This window comes from Abramis brama (assembly GCF_963993115.1).
Source record: "Abramis brama genome assembly, chromosome: 10".
Taxonomy (NCBI): domain Eukaryota; kingdom Metazoa; phylum Chordata; class Actinopteri; order Cypriniformes; family Leuciscidae; genus Abramis; species Abramis brama.
In genome coordinates, this window is record NC_139972.1 from 6,919,119 (window position 1) to 6,933,407 (window position 14,289).

At 37.4% G+C, this 14,289-nt stretch overlaps 2 protein-coding genes across 2 annotated transcripts; one reads left to right on the forward strand and one right to left on the reverse strand.

Annotated features, from left to right (window-relative positions):
* Positions 1–2,770: 2,770 nt before the first annotated feature.
* Positions 2,771–5,086, reverse strand: LOC311090495 (uncharacterized protein). Its single transcript, XM_084125793.1, has 8 exons — positions 4,934–5,086; positions 4,726–4,843; positions 4,549–4,640; positions 4,105–4,219; positions 3,918–4,022; positions 3,608–3,784; positions 3,215–3,382; positions 2,771–3,132 (listed from the first exon to the last, which is right to left on the reverse strand). The coding sequence occupies exons 1-8, from the start codon at positions 4,985–4,987 to the stop codon at positions 2,900–2,902; spliced, it is 1,062 nt and encodes a 353-aa protein (XP_083981919.1). The 5' UTR covers positions 4,988–5,086; the 3' UTR covers positions 2,771–2,899.
* Positions 5,087–7,300: 2,214 nt separating this feature from the next.
* On the forward strand, positions 7,301–13,190 carry LOC311090797 (uncharacterized protein). Its single transcript, XM_084126333.1, has 3 exons — positions 7,301–7,499; positions 9,229–9,476; positions 9,792–13,190. Exons 2-3 carry the CDS (start codon positions 9,392–9,394, stop codon positions 10,715–10,717), a joined length of 1,011 nt encoding a protein of 336 aa, XP_083982459.1. The 5' UTR covers positions 7,301–7,499; positions 9,229–9,391; the 3' UTR covers positions 10,718–13,190.
* Positions 13,191–14,289: the final 1,099 nt, after the last annotated feature.

Sequence of the window (14,289 nt, forward strand, 5' to 3'; positions counted from 1 at the left end):
TATATGTCTGTGATTGGCTACAATGCTCAACGCTGTAAAAAAAAACACAGTAACACACACACACACACACACACACACACACATAGTAAGGTGCGGGAGCCATTGCCAGCATATTGGGCTTAATGAATGGAAACAACCCGAACGGATGGCCAGTCCATTGCGTGACAACACAGACAGACAAATAAACATTCACACTCTCATCTACATGGACAATTTAGTGTCTCCAGTGTCAAATGTACTACCCATGGTGGTATACCCTGCTACATATTTTCTATCAGATATGATACGTTTAAAAAAAATTCGCTGTGTTATCGCAAATTTACATTCAGCAGCTTTATCATGTTTTGATTTCAATCTTGCCACCTCTTACTCAATGGACCATTTCTTTTTAAATCTGGGGTTTCACTGCCTTTGACGTTTCATTGGAACCCACAGGACCTGTTGAGGTCTTAAAGCCATTTTAAAAACGATTCCTGTTACAAAGTATGTTTTGCTGGTATTATTACGTCAGTAATACATTAAATTAACAATGGGGTGAAGCAATGTTGAGAGAAATTACTAATTTACAGAGATCCTAACCCTAACCCTAAGTGTGACTGACTACACACTTCAATGAACTACAAATAGCAGCGCCATGTTTGCCTGTTCCATCTATAGAATGACTGAGGGGTATAGGTAATGTAGTTTAAAACGTTTAGTAACTAAATTAAATAAATCGTATCTTTATTGAACAAAGGCATGTATAAATATGTTCATTGTGCAAACCTCAATGACATATTTTAGAGGCAGGCTGAAATTTGTTATTTTACTGTGAGCACTTTTTAAAACGCCTTTATACCACCTTTCCATGACTGATAATGGTTTGTCCACCATTATTTAGTTAAACATAGCATAAATGGTTAGACTTGATTTACAGTCATTTGAACATTACAGCCTTTTTTGCTCTTTCAGGGAGCGCTATGGGCCCCTGGGGTGTAAGAACAGTAAAACATGTGCATAAACATTGTTAGGGGTTAACAGTTTAGGACCCATGGACCAGATGTTTGAAAAGAAGACCCGGAGTCAGAATTATAAAAAATTGAAGAAAAGTTTTACTGAAGATAGTTTGCAGTTTCATCAGCAGAAGTTCAGCTTCAAGACTCACACAGGAGTTCGTAGGCCGCCCCGCTTACAGTTACACAGATCACAGCAGTTACACCATTTCCAAGGTCTAAGCTACGTCATTACTTACAGGCTGAATGATTCTGATTGGCTAAGAAATTGATAAACATAGTAATTTTCCACACATATACAGCTAGACAGAAGCATATCTCCATAGATTATGCCGCTGACACTCGGACCCTGAAGTTAGGCACGTCGTGACCTTCCAGGTCGCAGATTTGGGTTGCTGGGTGCCAGCATGTCTCGAACAACAACTCAGTCAATCTCCAACAATGCCAGTGGTTCCTTAACCTGTAACCAAGAAGACTAACACACACACCGACACACATCTTTTCCAAGGTTGGATTTGGCCAGGCTCTAACTATAAACAGGAGTCTCGTCTCAAAACATCAAGATAACAAGTTCTTTCTCTCAGGATCAGACACTTTAGTCTAAATGGAAACTATAGGCTTTAACTGACAAATGGTCCCTTAAACTATAGACTTCAATGAACCCTATATGCTTTAACATGTTGAAGACCTTTCTCAAACACAAAACCAGTCCCTATTTAATTTCTGGAAGCAATGGACAAGTAATGTAAATAGTAAATAGGCAAGCAATGTTACTACATTCAAATATCAAATACTGACGTTAAAGAATGCATGAAAGAACATTTCAGTAATCACACTGGTAACTTCTATAACAAAGTAAAATCTCCAGAGAAGTCATTCAACTCATTAGATATTTAGAAGGAAAAAATATTGATTAATACCTTGATTATAATACATTGAAGCAGCAGTGGATTCCAATCCACCCCCTTCAACATACACATATATTATCTTACATACATACATGCATAAATGCAGCCTTAATCATGGACAACGAACTGTGCTGAATCACATTTATATTTGAATACTCTATTTTCTCTTTCCACCCTTTTCTATGCTTACATCATGCTTGTATTAGTTGTTGATGGGTATAATGTGACTATCTGATGAAATACAGAAATATTTCACAGAAATGTTATAATAATAATAATACTAGGCTAGACTAGCCAACAAATTATTATCCAATTCATAGTTATAGCAGAAGGACCTATCAAATAAGCTTCTCCATTTATTTCTCAATCAATGACTTTGGCCTGTGGAACAAGTGTTGGGCATCAGTACTTTGCATCACAAATCTTGCTTATATGCACTTTTCAGCCATTTGTCACTGTAACACATAACTAAGTATGAGCAATGATAATATTTTGGTGTTTTGTCCCAAATGTCATTGATCTGACTAAAAAAAGTCATGGTAAGGATTTGTATGTAGTTTTTTTTATTAAATCATTAAAAAATTGGGAGGAAAAGAGCTCAATCAATCAATCCACATTTATTTATGTAACACATTTAAAAACACATGTCGGCCAAAGTGCTTTACATACCATGACACATTCATTGACTTCCGAAGTATATTTTTTCCTACTATGGAAGTCAATGAGACCAGAAACTGTCTGGTTACTGACATTCTTCTAAATATCTTCCTTTCTGTTCAGCAGAAGAAAGAAATTCATAAAGGATTGAAACAACATGAGGGTAAGTATATGATGACAGAATTGTCATTTTAAAGTGGAGTATCCCTTTAAGTGTAGACAGCTCCATTGATCTTAATCATCAAAGTAGTTTTTTTTAGATGTAATATTAGGCATGTGGAATTTATAAGGTTATTGTTCAAAAACACCCCGGTCTGTTCCCAGACAAATCTTGATGGTGCCTTAAGGAAAATCATGTTCATCATCTGAGCAGTTGTCGCTTTCTGAGAGCCCTTCCTCTTGCAAGTCATCTTCCTGTTCAAACTTCTCTTCTTCAGACATCAAATCTTGTTGGCTGAAAATTTTCACATAGCCTGCCTTTACCAACTGCATTAAATGCCTAAGTTCATAATGTTTCTTTCGAACAATGCAGAGGAGACCTTTGCATGCAGTGTCAGACAGTGTTGGAAAAAGAGCTGAAAAACAAAAGGATACATTAAGAAAAAATACAATGCGATATATACACAAGCGCAAATAAATGTTTAAAGACTTTCTTACATTTTGAACTTATCTCATTAATCAGTGCTTCGAATTTGGACATCTTTTGTGTCAGGACTGTCCAGTGCTGTTTCATTTCCTTACAAATTAGACCTCTCTCTTCCTGAAGGCGTCTCACTGCCATCACCTTGTCAAACACCTTCCTCTTGGTGAGAAAAGGAGCCAATTCTGAAATAAGGTTAACAAAAGAGTCATTACATACAGTGCCTGCTAATAAAAACAATGACATAGACTTGTCTTACAGAATAGTGCTATTCAATTTGGTTCCTGGTCAAGGTCTTCAGGATTGCTTGATTATTGCAGGCAGATGTGTTTGATTAGGGTTGGAACTGAACTCTGCTGGTTGTGGCTCTCTGGGAACATAACTGAATTGCCCTGTTATATAGAACATACCAGTACTGCAAGGGATTTGCCAAGGCCAAGCAACAGTCTCAGCTGTAAAGAAGTCTTCGACTGAGCCAAGCTGCTGGGATGGATCCGCTATGCTGTTGTATTCTTCCACTGCAGCAGCTAGCTTCTTCTTTTCCTCACTCCTTCTGAGACGCAAAGAATGGCGTCGCTTGTTGCTATCTGAATTAAATAAAAAATAAAAAACATTACAGCACTTTTTTAGCTACAAAGAAATAAATGCATATACGATGTGACATCTAATGACATAATAGTTAAAAAATAACATGGTAAATTCTCAATGTTTGTGTTTCACCTGTTTGACTGTACAGACGTTGTGTACGCCTTTTGATGCTGACTGTTAGTCCCTCTATTTCTTCTTGCAACCTTCTCACATCACCACTCCCATGTCGGTCATTTTCTACACAAGAAAATGCATAAAAGCAGCTTTATGTATTACCTGCCAATAATAAGAATAATAACAAAGGAAATCAAAACAATACCTTCTGCCCATTGCTGTACATCTAAAACCCACTGATGAACAGTATCATCATGAAGAGATAGCTCTGTCTTCAATGCCTCCAAGGTGTGTTGCTGCACTTGAAGAGCCTTCTGAGTCTACAAAATAGTCAAAACAAAAGTCAGCTTGAAAAAGTCCTGCATTTCATTTACAGGTGCAGTAAACAATTTCTAAGAAACACTGGATATTTAAAATAAACTCAAACACACCCCTCCCTTTATTGCTTTTTTTCCAGTAATATTCCCCTCTTTTGTAATGTCTCCCTCCCTCCCTCTTTCTCTCACTCTCTTCTCCCCCATCATGAGTGGATACGGCCCCTACTACTGATTGACTTTGATTTACTTTTTACACCTTTAATTTAGATAGGAATAAATGAGTAAAACCTAAAAATCCCAACTGCAATATGTGACTGAGAAGAAAGTTATACCTTTGCGTATCTGTTAACTAGAGCTTGTCCCAAATTGAGAACCTTACGCTTATTCCAGGACATGGCTTGCGTCGTAATCATGTCTGTTCTGCCTATAACATAAATATAAGAAAATGTAATGAGAGGTATGTATATAACAAAAATCATTCTGTATTATTCATACCTAATTCAACAAACCTGAGTTTGACATGTATTTGCTTGTAACAGCAATTCTAGATAGGAAGCTGTTCACCTGCTCCACTTCCTCACCAATAGTTGACCCAGCTCCTTCCTGGTAGGCCCCACTGTACTTGACCTAACAATTTTTAAATCCGACAAAATCAACGCATTTAAAATTTGTGCATTTCTTCTGATTATTACATGCTTAAAATGCATGGCAATATACCTCGCATTTCCAAGAGTGTGCTTTGGCATGCATCACAGACAGAAAAGGATGCATGTCCAGTAAAGACTGCAGCTCAGGGCACTGTTTAGACACACGTTGGAGATATGGGAAGTATTTGCAGGCTACATCTGAACAGAAAAATGTAATGCTCCCTTGTGACATGTCTGCAAGTTTTTTCTGAAGAAAGAGGGGGTAAGCAAAGATTTCCCCTCGGAACATGTTTAAGGCCATAAGGAGATCAAACATAACAAGTGGACCTGCTAAAAATTTTGAAAAAAGAAATAAACACAAAGAGATACAAATACACACAACATAATATTGATGTAGCTAAACATTACCAGAAAGGCTGTTGTGGTCACTTCTTAGTCCTATTTACAAAACAGAAGCACAATTTTACATAATGTTCAATATTGCAGAGCTAATGATTAAGAAGCATGCATATATATATATATATATATATATATATATATATGTGTGTGTGTGTGTGTGTGTGTATGTGCAATTGCTTCTTATATACAGTATATATGGAGTATGGATTCTGGACTCACATATGGAGCATTATACATATAGGCCTATATCATTTTTATGAGCATATACAGTGAGTACCTTATACTTACGTTCTACACTTTTCCTTTTGGCTCTTGGATATTTGTAAATGATTTCACCTTGGCTGTCCCTCTTTCTCCACTGAACAGTAGGGGGTGAGAGTAGAGGCTGCACATTGCTTTTGCCCAGTCTTCCCTAAAAGCATAACAAATGACTAGCCAACAATTCAAGAAATATAATATTACTTAATGTCTTGTTAGGGTTAATAAATGCATACTATTGACCAATAAAGTAACAGTCATTGTGAAATTAATATTGTGACTTAATATAAAATCAACAGGACAATTTTAAGAAAATATACTAAACTCAATGCTTGTACAATAACTTTATTTTTCAAGGAGCTCATCAGTATTTCTCAACTCTTCTTCTAACTCAAAGTCCATCATGTGAGTGTATATAGACACTCGACAGATAGAGAAATATTGATACACAGATCAAAACAGAGATAGACAGATAGACAGACTGTTTTTGCTTTTTTGTCTTTGTTACTATGATTGATTATATAGCCAGTGCTGGTCCTTATTATTTATGAGAATGCTGTAGGCAGCGTTGCTCTGAATCGTCGCGTCGGGTAGCCTAAATGGTGACTTGATGGTTGTTGTTGTTTTAATTAAAAGTGGGTGTATTATTATTATTGAGGGTGGGAGAGGTATGCCCCCCCAGTGACACAACGAGGCCCCCTCGTTCCGTATGTCCTGGCGCCGACCCTGCTTGTCGGTAACTAAGCGCGAACCAGAGCCGTTAAATATGAGAGTTGCGACCATAGACAGTATATAAGAGGTTGCGACACACTAGGCTTGTTCGACTTGAAAAAAGCATACAGAGCCGTCTACTCTCTAATCGCTCTCGCGGTATTTTAATGTCATTCACCGATTGGTCTGTGCAGTGTGCAGCGCCGGTTCAAGTCGAAGACAAGCCTACTGTGATCTCGCCGCCGAGATAGTTCCAAACAAATCGCGTTGCCAATGATTTTAAGCGGGGCAGAGAGCAGCAGCTATTATTGCAGCAATTATCGGTAAATATTGACGCATAATGAACATTGCTTATTACGTTGACACTAAAGTTACTTGCATATAATAGCATTTTTTTTTCTGGGGAGTAGCAGAAACACTGCATTAATACGTTTTGGTGTTTAATTTTGGAGGGAAATTGGCTGCTCCCATAACTATATATATATATATATATATATATATATATATATATATATATATATATATATATATAGACTAATTAATGTCATTTTATTAATAGATTGATGAGCCAAGAGTGACATTAGAGTCTTCACGTAGACTGAGTTAAGCAAGAGTCTTGTGACAAAAATATAATAGGACATTATAGCCATACAAAAAAATCATAGTACCTGCATACTTAAGTACATTTGAAGGCAAATACTTTTCTACTTTTACTCAAGTGAATGCTTAAAGGCAGCACTTCTACTTTTACTTGAGTAATATTTTACCTTGAGTATCTTTACTTTAACTCAGGTACATGGTATGTTTACTTCGTCCACCACTGGCAGAGAAACAGAAAGGCAGGGAATATTTAGTAGGTTTTTTAAAAGAACCCGGATTGGACAAGAGAATATAGTGTAAAGGGAATTTAGTAGAGTAGGTGGCAGTAATGCAACAAATTGGATGCATCCTGCCGTAAAACCCCAAAGAAGAAGAAGAAGCAGCCTTACTTTCCCTGATGAACTAACCCTTTGAATACAATGGTATAACATGCGGCCCCTTTAAGAAACATGATGACATCGCGCACTGCGCCTGCGCAGAAGAGAGAAGCGAGAGAGACGAGACGAGCTGAAATTTTCACCAGTTGAGGCTGAATATGTCACTGTTAACGATGTGGAATATTTTCTCCGGATGCCGTATATTTCCAGTCTGCAGATGAGAGATGTTACCAGATTACAGAGTTTAACATTAACCAGCTCCAGAGTAAAAGCCCTCATATCGTGAATAAGGTTTGTCTGCACTGGAATCACACGAGCGAGTTCATACTGGAGAGAAGCCGCACTAATGTGGAGAGAGTTTTATACTTTAAAGCTCTGTAGTGAATCATAGAAAGAAGCGTTGTCCAAGTGTTGTAGTGAAGAAGTGAAACTCAATGAGGTGAAAACAGGGAACTTTTAGAGACAAAAGCCCTATTCACACTGGATTAGTATTATCTGGGGACCTTGTGTGATTCAGAAATTACGGTGTTCGGCGAAATATGGTAGGACATTTGCGGGGGAATTTTTACTCTTAAAATTAAAGACATGGCAGATTTTTTAAAGAGGTTTTTCAGCAGCTCAAAAACATGATGACTCAGTTATTTGCCTCAGACTTTGGGAAAGTATTAAACAAGCCTTGATTTAAATGTAACTAATATCAAACCACATTAAAATATACTATATTTCTAAAATTTCTTCAAACAAATGTTCACAATTTAAATGCAATGAAAGTAATTAAGTGTAAATTCACTTGTTTCTTTTCTTTTATGTTTTTTTCTCCCACAATAATTCACCAATAAATACTGGAAATATTAATTTCAGTGTATTTTTGGCAATCAGAGTTGGTTGTATGCAATTGTTTTGATAGAGGGAAACAAGATACATTTCTAGTTATTCTTCATACATTCTTCTTTAAACAAAATAAGTATCCACTGTTTGAGAAGTTATACTCATATTTGGTTTTCAATCATTGAAAATGGGAAAATTCCACAATTTGAACATTGGGACCTACCAATCTCTGTGTAAACCATAGACTGTAAAAAAAGATGGACGCATCCCTTCGCTCTTTTCCATTGGTAAGAACTGAAGCCGCCAGTGTCCCGATATGGCGCTGGCATCTTGGAACTTGAGTCTGTGCAGTAGCGATCTCGGGACCAGACCTGCGCAGTAGCGAGCAGGAAGTAAAGCCGCGAAATCAACGCTCCGCCTTCACTCAACCTTCACGCAGAATGCACTCTCCCTGAGTGCACTTTTTAAAAAACTGATTGCAGTATGACGAGAGGCTTGTTAAAATAAAGTAGATACAATCTCCTCAGTTCTCCGAAGATCCCGAAAAAAATGTCCGTTGGTGCTTCAGTGACTACTTTGCTCGGAGAACCTGTCAATCACAGCTGGTTACACCACCATTTTTATAGCATCACGTAACTAACTAAAAACCAACTTATTTTTGAAACAGACACTTGAACTTACATCAGCGTGATAAAAACGACAGCAAATGAAAGAAACCACATTTGGAGTGTAATTTAATTGTTTAGTTCGTCTCACGTCCTGTTGAATAACGTGGGGAGGCGGGGCTTATGACCTATACTAGGACCAGTCACCAGGGGGGCGATCGAGACGTTTTGGCTTCACTTTTCAGGGCTTGTGCGGCACGTTTGGTGTAAACACAAAATAATGATTTGCCATCTTTCTAAAGTAATTTTTACCCCCCTCTACAAAATACTGGATAACTTAGTAAATATAAACCCATCACATTTATGTTTGGCTTTCTTCAGAATTTTATTTTAATAATATATAACAAATTTCAGCCGGGGAAGTTTCTAAAATTTGGTTGTTTTGACACGGATGACCTTATAGATCTGTTTTATATTATGATAATATGCAACCTTGTCAAAACAAGATTTATTACAGCAAAAATATTCACTAAACTATCAAGTAATTAATTTAGTTCATTATAAATTCAGTAACTTTCCAATTCCAGATCTGGTCCTGTGGGCGTCAGTATCACACGGTGATCACAGTTCACACCTGCAGTGAAGTCCCTCACACAACAATTCACCAATAAATACTGGAACATTCCCATCATCCTACAAGAGAAGGACAAACTCCAGGAGTAGCAGCTGAAATCTGTGTGACTGTTAAAGATGGAGTTTATTAAAGAGGAGATTGAAGACATGAGTGATCCAGAACCATCCGGAATAAAACATGAAGATACTGAGGAACAAATAGGTTGGTGTCCATTCTTGATTCTTCATTGTTGACTGCTTTAGTAGCTGTGAATTAATTAAAAAGTAGTTTATTGGTAGATAAATGATTTAGAAATTCATCTAAATTATCCTAATCTTGTATATAGCAGTTGTCAAACACATTTTAATTATTCAAATTAATGAAAATCATATAACAAAACTTCAACATCAAAGATCTGATACTTTATACTCACACAGACAGAAACCCATTCTCTTGTTTTCTGTTTGTGTTTACTTGAATTTTCCTTGAAATTATCCTCCTTAAACTGATTATAACTACTTGATATGTTCATTCTAGATCAGATGGAAGTAACAGAGCTAAGAGAAGAACTGAAAGAAGTAAAGAAACACTGTGACTTCAAAACTCAAGGAACAAAAGCCAAAAGGCTGCACTCCTGCTCACAGTGTGGAAAGAGTTTCAGTCAAAAAGGAAGCCTTAAGACACACATGAGAATTCACACTGGAGAGAAACTGTATCCATGCTCTCATTGTGGAAAGAGTTTCAGTCAAAAAGAATACCTTAACAAACACATGAGAATTCACACTGGAGAGAAACCGTATCCATGCTCTCAGTGTGGAAATAGTTTCAGTCAAAAAGAATACCTTAACAAACACATGAGAATTCACACTGGAGAGAAACCGTATACATGCACTCAGTGTGGAAAGAGTTTCAGTCAAAAAGGAAGCCTTAATAAACACATGAGAATTCACACTGGAGAGAAACCGTATACATGCCCTCTGTGTGGAAAGAGTTCCACATATTTATCTGATCTCAGAAATCATCTGCGTATTCACTCTGGAGAAAAACCATTTAACTGTGATCAGTGTGGTAAAGATTTTATTTCATCATCACGTCTAAAAGATCACCTGAAAGTTCATTCAGATGAGAAGCCTTATGTGTGTTCTCTCTGTGGAAATAGTTTTTCAAGACTGAACAGTTTTAAACGGCACCAGAAAACACATGATGAAGTGAGAGATCATGTGTGCTTTGACTGTGGGAAGAGCTTTACTAGAGCTGGTGATCTGAAAGAGCACCAAAGAATTCATACTGGAGAAAAACCTTACAAGTGCTCATATTGTGACAAGAGTTTCACTCAGTCTGGACCTCTGAAAACACACGAGCGAATTCATACTGGAGAGAAGCCGTACCACTGTACTCAGTGTGAGAAGAGTTTTAGAAGTTTATCAAGCCTTCATGGTCATATAAAAACCTGTTGCAAGTGATCAACATTTAGTTCTATATCAAATACATTCAGGTAAATTCCGCAAGATAAAATATTGAGATTGTTTATTTTTATTTTTTTGTTAAAATTAATGAAGACTAGATATATTTAAAGGAACACTTATATATACACCGTTTACATTTAGATAGGTGGGCAAATGCATTTTTGTCTCAGTGCATGCATTTTTTTAGTTTGACAGGGTCGGCGCGAGCTTAGCTTAGCTTAATGAATGGAATCCTTTGTTGCCAGCTAGCATGTCCTGAGTAAAAGTGATAAAAAAAACAACTAATTACTTCTTGTGGCCTGCGAGTACACAACGAATACAAATAGCGATGCAGATTAACACCAGGCGATTTCCTAGGCAGATGTTGACATGGGACTAGATTAGGGGGAAGCACAGGCGAAGCATTGCTACTTGGGCGCAGAGATATCACGCAACACATGAAATCCCACAACTTGTGAAAACAGGTATAATATGGGTCGATCTATACATGCGTCATGTTTAAAATATTCACTTACTCTGTGGACAGCTGTCCGTTTGGTCTGTTCGGCATGAGGCGATTTTTCCAGTTCACTTTAACACACAGAAAAAAAAATCGAGTATTGCAGGATGGATCAACGCAGTGAAATCCTCGGTAGCTGTGACACAACTGCGGGCACGCTCATCTTGATCTGACGCGTTGAGCCTGGTCATCGATGGCAGTAACTTGTAGGGATGCACGATATATATCGACCACATATCGATATCGGCCGATAAATGGTCATTTTTGATGTTATCGTTATCGATCCGATAAGAAAATTAGGCAGATATATCAAAGCCGATAGATAATAGATTATTTACTTAAGCTGAGAGATGCGCGCTGTTCGCCATGATGGTTTTGAATGATTGGAATCACTTCGAAAAGAAAGATACAGTTCAACATGTGCAGCCCAAATCTGTCGCTTCATAAGAACACGCCTGTAAAAGAATGTTGTGAATTTGTGTTAGCCAGTGTTTCAGCGCGACAAGCGCGTTGTAACGACTGAGACAAATCAAACACAATTATTTGGTATATGTGCCAAAGAAAAATCTTTAAACTTCACTCTGTGATCTGTGGTCCCATCCCCCAAACAGGGCAAGACGGTCTTAGTTACCCTGACAACGATCAGATAAGTTGTTTTTATGACTCTTAGAAATGTGAATAGGGCCCTGCTACAAAACCTACAGATATTAGAACAGACTCTCCTGCTTTCATTTATCGATTAACTGATTAACATGAAATTAACATGCATTCCAGAACAATTTGTGAATGATTTACTGTCTTGTGTTGTGTTTATTAATACTATTATCTGTTGATACTATGTATTTTATTATACAGGGTGGGCCATTTATATGGATACACCGTAATAACATGGGAATGGTTGGTGATATTAAAGTCCTGTTTGTGGCACATTAGTATATATTAGTACACACCACCCATCTTGAGGAGTTTGCCCCCAATACTAATGTGCCACAAACAGGACTTTAATATCACCAACCATTCCCATGTTATTACGGTGTATCCATATAAATGGCCCACCCTGTAGAACCAACAGTTAACGGAACCTCACGTATACCATGTTTGGTCTCTATATATGGGTATTTTGAAGATCGAAATGATTGTGTACATGATATGCCGCTAGCTGTCCAACATATTAGTATTACAAGAATCTTTCTTAGTTTCATCTTCAGAAACCAATCCAGCGTGCCATTGCAAATGAGCATGCTTAGAACAGAGACTCATAAATCTTCCCCACAGAGGAAACTCCCACCAGAAAGTCCACCCTTCTCATTGGTCAAGCAAACAGGAGGGGTGGGGCCGTTCTCAGGCTTTATTAGAGACAGTCCACAGTGACCTCCCCCTCTTTAGCTCTTCTCTCTGGCCTTTGCATCTTCACTTTGATAGTCAGACTGCCTTTTCTTCAATCCAGAAAAATACAACCTTACCATCACTGAACGGGTTAACGATCAACTCTTGGCACTCTCAGCACTTCAGGATGCCGTGCTGTCCAGCGTGGCCTCAGCAGGCCTGGACTGCAGGCTTCGACTCACAACATGTGCTCCCCCAGGAGAAAAAGGTCTCTCTCTCAACCACATCAGTGTCGAAACCACCATGCAAGTTCATCATATCTTCTCCATCCAGCAGAGAAGAAAACGACTGCAACTTGTACAGTGACATTTGACACTCATGGACCCACCGACGAACTCAATTTTCAACCACTTCAAGAATTGTCCTCTGCACAGACCATGAAAGTATCAATTTAATGAGGTGCTCTGAAAATGATAAGCTGATGGTTCTTTTCATAGTTAAATAGATCTTTTCCATAGTTCTATTTCCGGCTTCCGGTTCCATATCACTCACCCTTTTACCTATGCATGTATGTATGTATGTATGAATATATGTATGTTTGTCTAGTTATGTTTGTGATTTAGTTAATAAATCTTGTGCACAATATATCCTTGGTTCTGATTATCTGCTTGCAACAAAGTCCATTTTACGATCTTGATCTTGTTACATGCTCCAAGCGCTGTACATGCTAAGAAATATTTATTTTTCGGTGGCCATGAAAGATACACTTTTCTTAGAATAACTGAATAATCAAAAGAGTTTGTTGGAACTGATTAATTGATTGTAATATTAATTTAGCTACCTCAAGTTAATCTAATTAACTGACCCAAATATTAATAATTAATCATAATTGGTTATATTATGTAATATTAATTATATCATTATTAATATTTCCCATTTGAGCTCATTTGTTACAGCCTTGTGGCGGAAAGAACGCGTCCACCGAGTCAAGACTTCATGACAAGCACAGACAAGTTCGCTTGAGCATTCGCAGCATTTTGTGCCATTGTAAGTTGTGATATGTTAATTTAGTGTGTATACAGTATCTGATTAATATAGGATGCGTTTGGTTGAGTTAATTAACGATGCAGTAAAGTGCGTAATTGTAACCTACTGGTGATCATCTTTATTTTTAGCGTGCGCAGCTTAAACAGCAATGCACATTTATAACTATAATTGGGACTGTCATATACATGACATTATAATGAGAACACTATTGTAATAAAACATTGTGAATTTTCTGGGTTTAGTTGCCGTGTTTCAGCGCGTTGTTATGGAAATAGCACGTCCAGAACAGGGATTACACGTTCTGGCCAGCAGTCAAGTTCGTTTGTTCATTCACGTCATTTTGTGCAGATATAAGTCATATTACGTTTATGAAATATAAATATCTGATTAATCTCACACAGGATGTGTTTCCTTGATTTAAACAACCTGCTTGAAAAGTTCTTCAGTTCTCTTCAGCTTCAGCGAGCGCAGCTCTAACAGCAATGATGCCATTTGAAACAGTAAGCCTAATATTAAAGATGTTTACTATTACTGTAATATTATTATTTTTATTTTTTTTGCCAATACATTGATGCGTTATTAATAACTAGCATTTTTTGTTATTGTATTATTTTCATCAATGGTTTGATTAAAATAATTTCCTTATTGTCCGTGCGGAGGCGATTCCATTGTATTTATCCATGGTACATGCATTTTG